The sequence below is a fragment of the Eptatretus burgeri genome, chromosome 10, assembly GCF_056783735.1.
Source record: "Eptatretus burgeri isolate ZD-2024b chromosome 10, Ebu_testis_v1, whole genome shotgun sequence".
Classification (NCBI taxonomy): Eukaryota; Metazoa; Chordata; class Myxini; order Myxiniformes; family Myxinidae; genus Eptatretus; species Eptatretus burgeri.
In genome coordinates this window covers 24817989-24835692 of record NC_140970.1, presented here as the reverse complement: position 1 = coordinate 24835692, position 17704 = coordinate 24817989, and the positions used below count along the sequence as shown (strand labels likewise).

Genomic DNA, 17704 nt, shown 5'->3' with positions numbered 1-17704 from the left:
TCCCCTCAATCTCCTCACTCTCTCTCCCCCTCCATCTCCTCACTCTCTCTCTTCCCCTCCATCTCCTCGCTCTCTCTCCCCTTCCATCTCCTCCTCAATCTCCTCGCTCTCTCTCCCCCTCAATCTCCTCGCTCTCTCTCCCCCTCAATCTCCTCGCTCTCTCTCCCCTCGATCTCCACGCTCTCTCTCCCCCTCAATCTCCTCACTCTCTCTCCCCCTCCATCTCCTCACTCTCTCTCCCCCTCCATCTCCATCTCCTCGCTCTCTCTCCCCTTCCATCTCCTCCTCCATCTCCTCGCTCCCTCTCCCCTCTCAGTATTTTCGTCGGTGAAGCGACGGGTGTTATTTGTTCATAATCAGTCAGTCAGTCAGATCAGATCAGTTAGGTTTCTTGACTGCCACTGGTAACATGTAACCCAATACTACCTTCCACATGGTCTGGTTGTCGCCGACTAAACAGACACCCCTCACTGGCTTGCCAGTGGGGAGGGTGACTGTGACACCCTGTTAGGACGAAAAACAACACCTGCCAAAGAGTGGATGAGCTCCTTGAGGGAGCCAACGGCTATCCAGTCAGGAGATTTTTTTGGTAGTAGATTATAGACAGCAACCACCCAGGGTGGTACTACCGTTCTGACTTCGGAGCGTTAAAGTGGTGCCCGGAACCATTTTACACTCTCTGTGTCAGGATTGCTGGTCTTACTTTCTGTCTCACTCAAACTATAGCTACCGGGCTCGCTTTAATCTCTCTTTTCTGAAAACTAACATCATATACTTTTCATCATACATTTTTCTTACTCACTTATTTTCCCTCCTCACTTTATTCTCTTTTCTTACTTCTCTATGCAGTTCTTTTATTTAAGGCTTGGCCTCGATGAGGACCATTTAGTCCGTGCCCATAGCCTTCAACATAAATAAATAAAAAATAGTAGCAATAATAATAATAATAATAATAATAATAATACTACGAGTTCCTTTTCAAGTAACATCGACACATAAGGAAGCCATGAGGCCCAATAAAGCCTGTGCTATTATTAGTAACTTGGGGTTGTTTGTCCGTGAAATATCCTTTTTAAATGCTGAACGTCAAGCAAGGAAGCAGCATGTACATTTTTTATGTCTTTGGTTTGACTTTCAGACTCAGAGCCATAGTTTTAACCATTACACCACTGAGGCTGGTGAAGATCTTAATAAAACCCTCCAATATGAAAATATACGTGAAATATTTTTTCCTTGTTCGTATATCACTTCAACAATTCTTCCAGAAACTGCATTAAACAGCCATATTGGCAGAAAATATCGTACTGGGTGGCAATCTTGGACTCGTGCAAATTAGCAATTTTTCCCAAATGATCTTGATCTACATTTTTGGTACATTATTCAAAAGGGTTTGGGGGACTAGTTACAGCGAACCACAATTATTTTGCAATTTCTTCTAGGTCAAGCTTTTACTTTTAATGGACTCTGAGTTAATTGGTGGCCATTTTGTAAAAATGGCAACGGTCTGGATATTTACATGGCCAAGATCTGGATGTTTAGATGGACTATCTAGCAATTAAATTTGTAATGGACAAAGATCCAGATACTGTACTAATGTCCTGCTGGTTACAGTATTACCGAGGCACGGCTCTCCAAATGATGCAGATGTTCAAATAGATTACAGCTGGAATTTGGCCAGAGTACCAATGCACTTATTTTAAAGGGTAGTGTGGGGTCTTCATTGTTCAAAAGTGAATGGTAGCAGATGGCACAGCTGATAAGGCTACCGCTGAAGGATGACATACTCATTGGATACAAAATCGAGCCTGCAAACCAACAGTTTATAGTTGGGTTGGAAATTGAACCAAGCTATTCCTGCCGATCCAGATTCCCAGTATACATGATAAACGAAGATTTACATAAGATCAGCAACTGTATTCTGGATTTTTTATTTTTAAGAACAAAATGGTTTCAACAAAAATGTACAATATGATAGTATCTTCTTCTTGCATATGGCAACTTAGCTGCCAGGTAGCTATCATTCTGTTGGGGCAAAGCTGTGTTGCTGATGCTGTGCCCCTATACCAGTACACTGGTACTCATTTCGCCAACCTCAGAAGGATGACAGGCTGAGTCAACCCCACCTGGTGTTAATTCAGTGACCAATGGGATTGAACTCAGGACCCTAAGATCCCAAGCTAGCTACCCTAACCACTAAGCCAACACCAAGCTTAGGAAATAGTATGTACAGCATAGACAATATACAAAAATGGTACAACAGTTATCTTGAGGAATATTCCATTCTATTTTTGATTTAAAAAATAAAAAGAGGGGGAGGGAGCATGACACATGTAAATCAGAAAGGTTGATAGACAAAAAAAAATTATATTCCAGCATCAATAGCATCTTCAAAGTATGCCAAGTGTGAAGAAAAAAAACAAACAAACAAAAAAAAACATTCACATGGTTTACTTTGCACATTTTTAGTGGAGAGACCAACTAATAAGCCACGATATGAAACAAAGCTACAAAGCATTGGCACAAACTACAACACAATGACCATTAAAGTTCAGATATATATATATATATATATATATATATATATATATATATATATATATATATATATATATATATATATATATATATATATATATATATATATATATTGAGCAAGGGAAAAGAAAGTCTCTGCATTTGGCAACTTATTCATGAAAACAGACGAGTATTGCAAATGATGACAACTCCCCTCTCCTCCCCAAAATAACCATACGTCTGATCGGGGAAAAAAACGAGCATTAACACTACACCCTGGGACCTATTCCGATCCCATATACCACTTTATTGTGTACTAAAAACAAAATAGCAGCAAAGGCACAAAAAAGGAGAAAATTTACAATTGGAAAAACAGTCATGCGGCACAGTTTGCATTGGAGAATCTTTCTCGAGTTAAAAAGACTAAAAATGGAACTTTCTTTTTCTTCCTGTTCACAAGTACAAGCAGACAAAACATCGTGTTCGCCAATTGCCTTATGACGCCTCCATGTGATCGAACACAATTTGCAAAGCAACATGATGCACAACTTGCAAAGCAAAATGTGCAAATGAATTAAGGTGACAATCTGGAAACAGCTCATTTGTGGCAGATATATTTTAAGTGCATCTGAAAAATATCACAACCAAAAGCAGGAGCATGTTGATTTGATCCAACTGCATATAGTGCAAAGGGAAAATGGACTACTTAATAGTTAGATGGCTACCGATAGATAAAAGTTGAGCAACACCTTTTCTGCAAAGTATGTTGTATAGACCTACCCGTCATGTAGAAACTGGAAAGAAACCATGCCACAAGGCCAAACACTCAATGACCAATGCACATCAGCAGGTGGAAAAGGCACCTTGTTGATCATACCTGGCTATCATGTCGACACTGAGACAACAAGTCTTGTACACTTAGGGCAACAGGATTGTCCTGCGATTTGCTACTGTTGTGGGTGGAGGCCTCTCTGTCCAAAGTGCCAGAGAAATACGTTTCAGGAGGTGCAAACTCTGAAGGGCGTTTATCACGCAGCCCTTCAGCCCAGTGGTCTGAAGACCTTGCTTGCCACTGGCCCTGATAGAAGCCTTGATGGGCAAGGAGGTGATACACAAAACTTTCATGAGAAGATGAAAATGAGATTGGAAAAACAACATATATCCAAGAACATCAATAAGCACAAACCACAAAAGACAACGCAAACATTAGTCTATAATCCTGTAAATATCAGCATGTGTATGGATGAGTAGTCTGTCCATAAATGATTCACAAAAAAAAAGACAGGAATGGATCATCTTTCTTGTGACAAGGGCAATGGATTCTCATCTCAGAGGTTGAGGTCCAAATTCATACCTTTGGCCAGAACCTTAGGAGAGGAGGAGTTGCCATATTTATAAGTGAGGGCATCTATCTATCATCAAGCCGTAGGTCCATCCCATAAACCTGTGTGAACCCATCTCCCCTCTCACACTCCCTACTACATTTTATGAGAATAATCCCTCCCCTCCCTCCATCCATCCATCCCCATCCAGCTGCTTGTACCAGTTCGCCCAGTACGGATGTGGTAGAACTATTGCCATCACGCAGGCAAGGATATGCCAGCATGGACAGCAGAGACTCCATCCCACAGGGATCACAAAGGCAGTACGGTAGAGGGATGCATGCAAAGGTTGCAGGGGCAGTACAGTGAGTGAGAAATACAAATTAGGCAATACAGCGATAACACAAATGCTACAAGAACGACCAGAGGAGTTGCAGTGCCGTATTGCATGCGACAACAGCGAACTGTGCACCTGCACGTCCCGTGGCAGTTGAGACATACCTGATCTCCCTACATTTTACCAAATATTTTCAATATCTGATCGCTTAATTACTTTGTTATTTTGGCATCTCACCTTTCCCTGCCCTTTCCTTTGTTGTAAGCAGGCTTGCAGCATTCAAAAAGTAAAATATAATGGCACTCGGTAGAGCGCATACCTCCACCAGGGTGAACAGTTTACGTTTTGTATCCCACTGATAGGTTGGATCTGCATCCAGACCTTAACCAAAATAGAATTGGCTTGTTCTTGTTATCTACCAAACTCATCCACCAAGTTTTGTCATAAACCAGTCCACAACTTTTGAGATATTGTGCTTTATATAGTTTTGACTCAATCTCTCAATGGTGAAGAATCACTAAAAATATATATATTCTTGTATCCAGTTCCAGATCTTCACCAAGATTTAATCAATTAGTCCTCACACATCCAACCCATCCACAAAGTTTTGGCTGAATCTATCCACAAATTTTTGAGATAGCATGCTCACAGACAGACAGACAGAGACAGAAGTGAATACATAACCTTCGTCCACCTTCAGTTGCGAAGGTAAAATCACGAAAATTAAAATAACACACACACACACACACACACACACACACACACACACACACACACACACACACACACACACACACACACACACACACACACACACACACACACACACACACACACACACACACACACACACACACACACACACACACACTTACTTTTCCCGAGGTCCCATTCACGTACAGGAGGCAACTCCCCTTTCCGTGTGTCTTTCCGCACTTGAACGATCACCTCAACCTTGGGCTCAGGGTTCATCTCCACGAACTCCACAACATTAGCTTTATCTGTAACTTCACTCATGACCTCATTTTCCAGGTGTGGGGCTTTACCCCGTCGCTCACGCACCTTCGCAAGTCGTGCTTCGAGCAAGGATTGCCGCCGATCTCGAAGGCGTTCTCGCTTCTCCCGCTGCTCCTCGGTCTGTATGAAAAATAAGCGTGGGAGACAGAGGGTCAGGTGCAGAAGGAGGAAAATGTGGAATATCCTGCTGCTAACTGTTTATTTTTATTTAACTTTAAATCTCGTATTTTTGAAAACTAGTACACCAATGCCCTACGGGAGCAGCAAGGAGGGTCATGTTAGTATCCTCTCCCGGGTATATAGATTACAGTAGATCTAGGCTCGGGCATCAAGAATATTGGTGGTGTGTTCGGTTACCAAGTTTCTTGTGGCACACTCACCAAGTGAGTGAAGCACTCAAGCATGCATTGCATTCCATTTGATAAGGAATGGCTGGCTTGGCAAGTGCTGCAGTACATATGTTACACAAGTAACTGAAATATTGGGATGCAATCAAGATGAAATTCAAGTCACACCTGGATTACCTTCATCATTTAAAGATTGTTACTTATTTTTGCTTTCCAGCAATATACTGTTGGATCCCACATTCGTGGGGGATACGTTCCTGGAAAATGCCACGAATGTCAAATCCATGAATGTTGAGGCATTGTTTCAATGGAAAAAGGAGGGAAAGATTCCCAGTGGTTCATGATTCATGAGAGAAAAATCAAAAATCCTGTGAAAAACCATGAATACAGCTGGGGAAATCTGCAAATACGTGAAGAAAAAAAAAATCCGCAAATACGCGAAAGCACAGGGACATGGATGTCGAAGCAGGTTACATTTTATAAACCGCGAATACGCGGGGTCCGACCGTACCTTTTTAACTTGCACAGGGTCAAAGGCTCATGGAAGAGTTGCCACACACACACACACACACACACACACACACACACACACACACACACACACACACACACACACACACACACACACACACACACACACACACACACACACACGATCAGATGAACAAGTTAAATCAGATAAACACAGCTGGTGGTGTTTGAGGAAACGACGCAACTTCCTGGACCACTTTTGGTGCCAGAGACTCCATCTTGTGACATGACTTTTATCACCGCAATGAGCAGACAGTTAACGAGTAATATGCATTACAAATCAACAGAGAATTATTTTTGTAATTTCTGAATGAAATCAATGAAATTTGCTAGTTGAACAGGGTAAACTAAATCACAGCCCTCTTTGTTGCACAGAACAATAACCACCAAGACAGGATTCAAAATGTTCAGGCATTTATGAAAAAGTGTTTTCATAATATGGCACATTTGTTTCAAAGTTTTTATGACACAAAATGAAAGGTCAGAATCAGCTAATTTAAGATTTTTGAGTTCAATCAAGAACAGTGTTTTCAACAAAATGCTTGATTTTTTTTGTTTGTGGTGTTCTTGAAGACTGATGAAATCTGTTCAGATGTCATTATACATGTGCCCGAGCCATTCTTCGGCTCTGCCAAACAAACTGGAGTTGTGCCTAATAACAGAAATCGCTTTCTCCGAAGCTCTAGACCACTCAGCTATCCAAGTGACAAAGCAGCTGCAAACCATAGGACCAAAATGGGAACAGATTCACGACAGTAATGTGCAGGCAAACCTCTTTCTACCTCTAGAATGTGGTTAACTGTCAATCTTTTGTAACCTTTTTAAGCATTGTCCTGTTACATTTTTATACTGTACTCAGAAGTTCAGCAGAAATAGCAAGTGCTCAATGACTCATGATTACAAGTGGAAATGTTTGCCATTCAGTATTGTTAACTAGCGGGGTACCGGCATTGCCCATTGATGTTCTAATCCTGTTGCCATTTTCAAGAAATCAACTTTTGTTTTTTGTTCCAATTTTTTTGGGGGGAGAGCCTAAAACACGTCCCTACAACCACTAAGGGATCATTTATTAACTTTCACATTGCTACAAAGGCTTAAGCTCTATAGAGATTTTTTTTAACTCCTTTTTTTCAAAATTAAAAATATATATTGTTGCAAATTCGCGCCCGCCGGCGTGCGATCGGCCGCGTAACTCGAATCGCGACCGCGTCGCCCACCGGACGGACAATTCAGTCGTGACCCTCCGCGAACTACCGCCAGGAGCCAGTCACGAGTGGGGGTTTAACCCCACCACCACCCAGTCCGAAGTCCACCCGCGCGAGATAGGGTAAATCGCCGAAAGTCGATATACCTATGGTACTTGCATGGGTAATCTGCCGAGGGATGGGACCACGCCACAGGCCGACTCCGGACACGAACCGCTTAAGCGGTTCGTTCCGTATTACAGGGATAACAGAGCGGAGTTATCATCGGCCTTGACGGTTCCGATTAATTACCGGGTGCTCTAAACCCACGACTAATCCCTTACTGATGCAAGATGGAGATTCAATTAAAGGAAATGACGAAACGAAACGGGGGAACAATTGGACAAGCAAGCACTTTTATTGCGCACACACACAGACAAGCACGTATTCACAGTCAAGCAAGAAAACACAGTCAAAAGGAAGCAGGGAAAGAGTTAAAACCGAATATAATTATTTACAACACTTAAACTGTTTTACTTACAAGATTGGTGCCACACACACATTTACACAAAACCCAAAAGAAAATGGAAGTCGCGACTTCCATGAGCGCGTTGAGTCCTTGGCGACCGTAACTCAGAGTCCCTCCGGCGTGGTCTGTGAGCTCGTGCCGCGCGCCTGCACGTGTCATCCGCCCGACTGCTCGGACGAAAGAACAGAACCTCTGACCAGGGACGATCACCGCAACTCTCCACAATTCCCATTCAGGGACAAGGGAACAGGAAAGGGAACGACGTTCTTGTCGACATTTACGTCCACGCCTTTTGTCAATCGCTTGCACGAACCAAGAGCCTCCTGCCTCCAACTGGGACAAGGGAACAACCAACCAACCACGACTCTTCACGCCCACCCTTTTGTAGGGGCCGGCTCCGCCCTTCGCTCCGCCCTGCACCCCACACCATTCTTGGCTCCTCCTTCCTTCGAGGCGTTTCCAGAAAGCTTTTGAAGGGGGGCGTGCCCCCATTCCGACCGCCTCACGCCGTGCATCCACCAATCGGGAGCGAGCTGCCGCACCCCTCCCCTTCACACCAAGCGTGGTGGGGGGATTCAGGCGGAAGCATCAGGCGGGGAAATTAGGAGGGAAAACCCCACAAGCGTTGTTGGTTTTTGTTCTTGCACGCGCCCGCACGGTGCTCGTTGAATGGAAAGTGGCGAAGATGTGGTCGCGTAGTTGTGGAAGGTGGCGTCGTGTTGTGAATGGCGTGATCATTGAGATGTTGGTTGTGGCGAGGTTCGTTGTTGTTTTTGCACCAAATTAACTACAGCAAAAGAAAAACGGCTAACTGAAGCGTTGCAGCCCGAATGGATCACATATATTCCCTCTATACAACAGGTTTGGGCTAACTACACATGAACTTACCGATATATCTCACCTGAGGACTCTTTATGGTATAATACGAATTTCCACAACCGTAACAATATATTTGCTGAAAACACTCCCTGATACTCACTGATGAACCTTTGAAACTTTGACAAAGATCCGTTCCGCCATCTCTGAGAAAAATTGCTTCACACAGACATCGTATCGATACAAATATCTCTGTTATAGTACCGTATAGATCATTTATCTCAATTGAGATTAGAAGTTAGGCCACAATTAGAGTGATTTGTGCTCACAAAAAGCAAGTAGAATTTTTTTGGTGTTTCAACACAAAACCTAGGCTGAAGGAAGTTTGAAGAGACAAAGTGAATAAAAAGCAACACAATAACAGTGGGGCTGTAAGTGAACAGAAGCAAGGAAATGAAGAGAGAGACGAGGGGAGGAAATCTACAAGGAAAAAGGTTTGGTTAGGTAGCGTTGGTGGGGAACAAAAGATTGCAGGTGGGGTTGGGGATGATAGGAGATTGTGGTGTACTCCCAACATGAAGCCCTGGAGGGAAAAATGGTATTCAACAGCCTTTCATGGGATTGAACAGTCAGATTGAACAAGGAAGCGTGTGAATGAACAGCCTCAGGAAGGTCAACAGTCTCACAATGAAGAAAAGAGGTACAAAAAGAGTGGAATTGGGTTGTAAGACTGAATTTTGAATGTTTAAACAAGAGGAGAATACAGTACTAGAAGAGAGAATACATGCTGCAACGAAGGGCTGAGGAGGGTCAGAGAGCTGAGAGAACAGAAGCAAGACTTAGGAGAGGTGGTGAAAAAGAATAAAAGTAAAAAAAAAACACCGCCGACTTATCAAAGACAGCAGAGAAACAGGCCTTGTGCTTCTACCAAAACATGGGAGATGCCAATAACATTGAAAGCTTCAGAATCTACAGAATGCAAGAGAAAGGTGTGATGCTGGGGCACCAGAGGGGAAAGCAATACTCCATTGAATTATGGACAAAGACCTTGTATGCTGTGAGTAGTTTAATTTTTGAGGAATGACTTGAAACAAAGGAGGATGCCCAGTCTAGGCTGTCTTTGGAAGCCAGCTTTTATGTATGATCAGCCTGGGAGAAGTCATGGCTGATGATGGTGAGGCCGAGAAATCCAAGAATGACCCTCTTCTCGTAGCTCTCCATCAAGATAGCTAGTGGGGTTTGTTTAATGATCTTTCTGAGTGACAAGATGAGACTGAAATTTTCCATGGTTGAAAGACATATTCCCAAGTGTTAGACCAGTTCCTGATTCTATCAATGTCTGCAGAGAGGGACAAGGATGCTGCCTGCCTATCTAAAAGATATGGGATGCTACAGCAAAGTGTGGAGTGCTAAGAGGAAGCTAAGAAGGGTTCTCCACAGAATCATAAAGATAGGAAACCGGACTGGGCCCAAGACAGTACCCTGGGCCACTTCACCCTCATCAGAAAGGAAATTAAAGGATCCTGTTGAGAGCCATGAGAGTGGAGGGAGGAAGCAATTGACAAAGGCTGAAAGTTTTGGGTGCCAGGCTATTCGTAATAATAAGAGTAAACTCTGCTTGAAAGTCAAATGCTCAAACTTGGAAACGAGGAAGACTACATTGGAAGCGATGTGGGATTATCATGAATTTCCATATAAATGGAAGCATATTAACTTGCAATTGAGAGGATGTTTTTGCACATATTACTCCACGATGTTTGGTAACATTTTAAATGTCAAAATGCTGGCAAAATGTTTGAAGAGATGATGCAATGTCAGTGTTTTTGAACAAAAAAAAAAAAAACGCCAGATGGCGTTCAATATGTTATGAGGAATAAATATTCGTTGGCACCTGAGAACTGTGGAGTTTTTTCCCTTTTGTGTACATAGTCAAGGCTCATGGAAGAGCTAGTACACTGAACAGATCAGGACGTAACAGGACAAAAGGAACAGTGGTGAGAGGGGGGAAACGCCAACAGCAGGTTGAAGGTCAAGATAGAGGCAGACTTGGACAAACAATGGCTGTAGGGAAGAATGGGGGCAGGAAGTACAAAATGGATATAGAAGGAAACTCACAGGAAGAAAAATATGTAAAGCGAGAAGGAGAAGGGCTTGAGGTGGGGTAGGTTGTGGGGGTTAGTGAGGGTAGAAAACATCAAAAGCCTAGAAAAGATCAGGGTAGAAAAGGTCAAAAGGTTTTGGATGGGGACAATATGAGAAGGTGGTAAACAGCTGTCTTGAAGACCTGGAGGAGGAATGCAATGGAGGGAAGACCAGGAACTCTCCTGATCCTCTACGAGCCTCGACTTTGGATTTTTAAAAAAAATCATATTATAATGAAAGAAATGTCTGTTTGACTTGAATGCACTGCTGAAGCAGTGAACAGAACGAGTTGAAAATTGGTGGTTGTCGTCAGGGTCGGGGTGTTTTAGGGAAGGTTTAGGCGGAAAGAAAAGAAGAAAAAAATCATAGTTCTAGGTGTTCAAGGTGGGAGGAGGACTCCATCTCTTTCTATGTAAATGTATGACATAGCACCACTCCCAGTGGGAGCGGATATTACAAGTCATATTAAAATACACCAATTTTGTGGGAATTATCCCATACAAGGACAGGCTCTTTGTTAAAAAGAATATTATGCCTGCCATCCTTATGTACAAATTATGACAAGCCAAAGACAAACACCAAAGGACGTTGACAAATGCTGTGCTCCTCCTTCACGCCAACTCATCTGTGTACAATACCCATGTTACGCAGACTGCGTTTGTGGTTGTGACTTCAAACAGCTGGATCAATCCCTGATATAGGTCAGAACTGGTGAATCAATGATTTTTATGCATTTCGAAATTTGAAGCCATAGATGCATGATCATTGATTCACCGAGGTGATAGAAGCAACTGCGAGAAATCCTAAAACAAAAAGTTGAATGAACAATCCTAAAAAGAAATCTTTATGGGAGTAAACTCTGAGAGACAAATAAAGTCAAGCAACACAATGATGAAGGATAAAGAAAAAGCTGCCATGTCATGGATTATTTTATTCAGTTCCTATAACTTTTTGAATGCTGCTTATACATATAATACTGCACGTCGCTTTAAAATCAGAGAAATAATCAACTAGAGCGAAATTGATCGTGTGCCATCGTCAATCCCCACCAAAAGCAAAGCTGAAAGATGGAAAAAGGCTCCACCAGGAATGACAATATCAAAGTTTTCGTTGAAAAATTTTTTTTTTTAATTTGGACTCCTAAGTACCAATCCCTTGGGGCTGAACCAGAGGTCAAATCCCCAAAAAATTGCTGCATGTTTCATGCATCTCCCAATGTTGTTTACAAATACAAAGTTTTGTATAAAAAAAAATGTGCCTATAATTGCAATTTTTGGTATTTGACCTTATATTTTGACCCCACCACATTTGGCATGGCCAAAATGTTTGTGCTCTTGCACCTTTGTGCCAAGTGGTGATCAAAACTACCAAGTTTGATGAATTTCTGCACAGCCATTTCGGAGGAGATAGCATGACGGACAAACAGACAGAACCGATTGCAATATACCGTTTTTTTTTTTTCAAAAAGCGTGAGGATAATTAGTTGAAAAAAAAGCATGAGGATAATTAGCATAATCGTGATTATTTTAAGTCGGTAATATATATATATATATATATATATATATATATATATATATATTGTCCCAAAAAAATGTACTCACTCTTTAAATGATAATAAATGCGTTGTTTATTGACTTTACTTAGAAACAAGATTAATGGTTAAATGTATAAATGGATAAATGCATGTTTACAAATGTTCAAACTGAGGACCATCACGTTCCAAACACAGCCGATAACGCGGACCAATGGATTAATGTTGGAATGTAACTTTTCCAATTAATTCGCTTCAAAATGCGATGGGTGCTTGATTTTGGGATTCCTGTCTCACGAGCCATTTGTCATACAGATTTTCGTGGGGATCGGTGGAGGGTTTCCAGCAATTGATTTTCCTTTGCGGGGGTGGTTGATGACCGTGGTCTTCCTGAACACTCCTTATGGACGTCATGCACAGTTCCATCTGTTTCAAACTTATCTCGGATGCGAGCAATGGTGCGTCGCGTTGGTAGATCTTTGTGAAAATGTCTTCTAAATTGTCTTTGCACTTCCATGATGTTTTCATGCTTCCAGTAGTAGCACTTTATGATAAATTTTCTTTCTTCAAAACCTAGTCGTACTTCTGCCATTATGAGGGTCAATTTGATCTGAAAATAAATGAAAAATTAAATGAGTTATGAGGAGCCAAAATGTGAGTACATTTTTTTGGGACACCCTGTATATATACATACACATATATTGTCATGGGAGTGGCCGGCCCAGGTTAATCCCCCGGCCCAACTTGTGGTGCCGGCCAGTTAACACCGCTAGCCCCTGGCACTTAAGAGGCGGCAGACACGTTGATCCTCGGAGATTTTAACACGTGCTCGAAGGGCATGGCGAAGGGCAATGGCGGATGGGCGGAGAAGTACGGGGAATGAAACAGATGCACAGGGGGTTTATCCTTGAACCCACGACAATTACACAAATACAGTTTCTTCAAAATGAACACATTTAATGAAAATAAAACAAATATTTACAAAGACAAATAATTCAAAAGGAAATGATAATTATATGAAATAAATAAATCCTGCAGTCAAGACCTCACACACAGACTCAAATACAGACAAAGGGGACACAAAATAAAAAGAAAAACCCTCCTTCCAAACTATTGCTTTACTTGGCTTGGGCTTGGCCCAGAGCTGATCCTTGTGGAACTTGGAATGGAGGCGCATTTATTCACATGTGCAATCGTGCGCAAATGGCGCTGTCACCTCTCTTGTAGCAGGGCAGACGTACGCCAGGCAATCCACGAGCGGCACTCAACATTAAGGCTCAAAGCCCCGGTGTAATGGCTTATGACATACACCAGGCTCTTGGTCTGTTTCTCACAACTGAACCTCGTGCCTCCACTCTGATCATGGCTAAAAATGCACAAGCCGACTGAGTCAGATGCCTCTCAAAATGTGCCAGCCTTCATCTTTCCAAGAGTGCACAAGCCAACTCCAATCCTCTTCAAAAGCGCCACCTGCCTCGTGCGTTCCTCACACTGTCCTTGTGTGTACGCTCTGCCGATCTCTCGTACTATAGTCAGAAGCCTTCCACATTGCACAACCTGCCTCCTGTGCGCTCCCTTTTTCTCTTGAGATCTGCCACCTCAACCTATCCTGTGCGCTCCTTCTTTCTCTTCAGGTCCGTTTCCGGGCGTGGCCAGACTGCACAAAAAGCCGGGAAGGCGGGCCTCTCCTGCTCGGCAAGCTTCTGACGTCACGCCCACCAATCATTCCTCGGGGGCGTGGCTTCACTTGTTGTCAACCTTTGAACACGGGGCTTTCCGCCTGTTTGTTGTGGTTTTAGGGATGTGTTCCTACACCTTTATTGCCGATCTTGAAATATAAAACATAGGGGGGAAAAAAAGTCACAGAGGGCAATCACATACTGGGGAACTTATTTTCACTCCCTAGGCTAATTAACACCACACCACCCCTCGTGTGGTGACACATAACACTTAAGCTCGCAGGTTCCCTAACTTAGTTACATCGAGATGCTTTCTACTCATCCACGGAACAAGCAACTCTATACAATGCTAAATTGCCGATTAAATTCTTCCATCTACCCCCACAACCATAACAATGTACATACTAATCGCCCAACTTTCAACTTTGTTTCAAACTTTCCCAGCAATGGCAAACCTGTTCTCGTAGCAGACTGAGACGCTTCATCTGCTTTTTCCGCATTTCCTCATCCATGGAGAAGGCAAAATATCCCACACCCAACTCTCGCACTTCTGCAGACAGACAGCAATGACAGAGGTCCATCAGCAATGACAGAATGACAGAACCTCTACTGTTAATATTTCTATTACCTCTTCACTCAAAGGCACAACTGCCTGAAATTTGCAACTGTAAACAAGGAATCAGGACTGGTGTTCCAGCAGAGAAATACCTTCATCAGGGAAGGACCCATGCATGTTTATTACCTTCGCATTCTGCGAAAGGTTATGTTTTGGTCGGCGTGTATTTATTTATTTATTTATTTATTTATTTATTTGTAATTTTGTGATTCGTATAACTCAAAAAGTATTAAACCGAATTGCATGAAATTTGGTGGGATGATTGGTTATTAGCCAGGAAGCATTTGATTAGATTTTGGGATCGTTCGGGTCAAAGGTCAAGGTCAAAAAAAGGTCAAAATCGTCTTTTTACGATAACACGGTCAATTTTTATTCAATTTGCATGCAACTAACGCCAAAATGTTCAGAATTCAACGCCTCATCTTGTGATATGCAATATGACACAATGACGCCCATACTCTTGTTACCGGTTAGGGGTCAAAGGTCAGGGGGATCACGACCTTGAAAAATATGCGTTTTTTGACATAACGCGGTCAATTCTTGTCTGCTTTACATGAACCCAGCACCAAAATGTTCAGAATTTAATGCCCAATCTTGTGACACAATGACGTCATAACACGTCACCGGTTGGGGGAAAATGTCGGGGGGGGGGGTCACGCCCTTGAAAAATATGCGGTTTTCGGCATAACTCAGTCAATTCTTATTCGATTTGCATGAAACCAGCATCAAACGAGATTACCTTCTCTTGTTGAAACGTTGTATTCACCGAGCTTGCGAGTGAAGACTCGCCAAAACGACGTGAGTTGATTGTTGTTTAGTCCGTAGCCCCCGAAAGTCGGGGGGCATGACATTATAGATATGTGGTTTGTGTCATAAGACCATTCATGTGAAACCAGTTCCCCACACTCATACCAAGAACAAAAAAGTAGTGGCGGCGAAGGTATGCGCTCTATGAGTGCCCGTTCTACTTTCATGTATGTGAGGAGGAAGTGGTGGTGGTTGGGTGTGGGGGGGGGCGTGATTAATTGGGAAAAAAATTTTAATAAGAGGAGAGAATGAAAATAGAGTTTGGAAGGAGTGGGATGAAAAGGTAAAGAGGGTTGGGAGTAGATAGGGGCATGGGTAGGGACATGGATGAGACTTACATGGGTAAAAAGGAAAGGAGGATTTAAAAAGATCTTTGCACATGTAATAAATAGATGGTCTGAAAACAACACAAACTGATTGTAATCAGAAAGTGGAACTTTGTCTTTCACATCATTGCCTTTGACTGGTACATATAGAAAAACCTTTGCGGTGTGCTCACCTCTGAACTTACATTTCTGCTTCCATCTACAATTAAATGAGATACGACAAAAACAAAACTATATACTACTGTGGAATTTTGCCAATATTTGGCACCAAAAAATAACTTAAGTATTTCCTCTGCGATTGTACACATATTAAATATCCACATTTTAAGAACAGGCATTTTAGTCATGACCCCAACAAAATTAATTTTACCAAAATAAATAGATGAATATGTAGATAAGTAAAATAGAATGTGCAAGAAGACATTGGTCAAATACAATCACTGCTGGGTAAAATTAATGTTGATGCAACACAGTCAAGAAAGATCACATTACATTTTTTCAGAATATTTTTTTTCTTTAGTGAGGACCAGAGAGTGCAGGATGATGTGAAAAGGTTAGCCACAAAAAAAATAATAATACAGGCAGTCCCTTCTTTACGAACACAAGGTGTTATTGAAAATGTGTTCGTAAGGTGGACATTGGTAAACCGGAAAAATAAATCCCCTTTAAATACATGGAATAAGTGATTAATTAATTGGTTCTGGAAAACAAATTAAACCCTTTTCTTTTTTTACAGAAAAACATTACTAAATCTGCTTTTTAAATTAAAAAAAATGAACAAATTGATGCAATAAATAAATACAATAATAACATTGATTATAATTATAATAATAATCATAAAGCCTGAAAAGAAAATACAGGACAGTAAATGTAAAAAGAATCATGAAATCCCTGAGCACTGCCGAAGCACAACACTGAACACAACGTGTATGTCCAATTCTTTTTTGGGCAATCAACAAAAAACTGCGGCAGTTGGGGGAGGTCAACATGTACAAATACAGTACAATACAATACAGTATGGTGGAAACATTAATGAATCCCTGTGTTCCACTGCTCAGCGTGCCGCACATGCATTGTTCGTTTTCCCACACGCTCAGCATAGTATGTTCGAAAACTCTATTAACCCCTTTATTTATTTATTTTAACATAAAAACGTTATTAAATGTACTTTTTTTTTTAAGAATAAATGAGAGTAAATCGAAAGTGAGGTGTGAATTATGGGGTGAATGGGTAATTAACTCGTGAGGTCCCAATTTCCTGCCTTTAGCACGGTATGTTCAATAAAGCAGTATTCGTATGGATGGATCAAACTTTCAAAAGACCGAAACATGGTTATAAAGTATCACATTAATAAAAACGGATGTTTGGAAGCTGGGTGTTCATAAACTGGGGACTGGCTGTACAATTATTTTGCTAATCATTTTTGAACAACATTCTCTACGTGCAGCGAGTTTCATAAATCACACCATTTTCACGAAGATGTTCATAATGAACAGGTCCGACCGGTCTTTTCATCGACTCTTGCTCCTCCTCTTCCCATTTCTCCCGTGCAACCTCAATTTTCATGTCATCAGACAGCAGTGTGCGCTCCTCCAACTTGACCCTGATGATTTAAAAGGCATAAAGGCTAGCAGGATTTACAAATGAATTAGTGTAGATTCAAGATAAAAAAATAAGTGAGTGGAAGAGTCATCCACAGAAGTAACAATCTTACCTCTTTGCTCCCACCAAGTCCCTATCCATGGCTATTAACGCTGGAAGATCTTTGCGCAGACACCGTCTAGCACGCCCCAACGTGTCCGTGTAGTCCACCCTGAACACACAGCATGTGTTCATGACAATACAACTCTACATTCATCATCTGCTTTATATATATATATATATATATATATATATATATATATATATATATATATATATATATATATATATACATATATATATATATATATATATATATATATATATATATATATATATATATATATATATTGTTGCGGATTCGC

General features: G+C 41.6%; 1 protein-coding gene across 2 annotated transcripts in view; it reads right to left on the bottom strand.

Annotated features, from left to right (window-relative positions):
- Positions 1 to 1909: 1909 nt before the first annotated feature.
- CCDC174 (coiled-coil domain containing 174) overlaps positions 1910 to 17704 on the bottom strand; it is a 68872-nt gene continuing 53077 nt past the window's right edge. Inside the window, exons 6-10 of one of the 2 annotated variants that reach the window (XM_085897470.1) lie at positions 17413 to 17511; positions 17165 to 17301; positions 14405 to 14499; positions 5049 to 5310; positions 1910 to 3603 (exon numbers count right to left, since the gene is read on the bottom strand). In XM_085897470.1, coding sequence (XP_085753596.1) covers positions 3386 to 3603; positions 5049 to 5310; positions 14405 to 14499; positions 17165 to 17301; positions 17413 to 17511 — 811 coding nt within the window. In that variant the 3' untranslated portion in view covers positions 1910 to 3385. Of the gene's footprint in view, positions 3604 to 5048; positions 5311 to 12348; positions 12881 to 14404; positions 14500 to 17164; positions 17302 to 17412; positions 17512 to 17704 lie in introns of those variants that run through there. The other variant, XM_085897471.1, reaches the window with a different exon arrangement.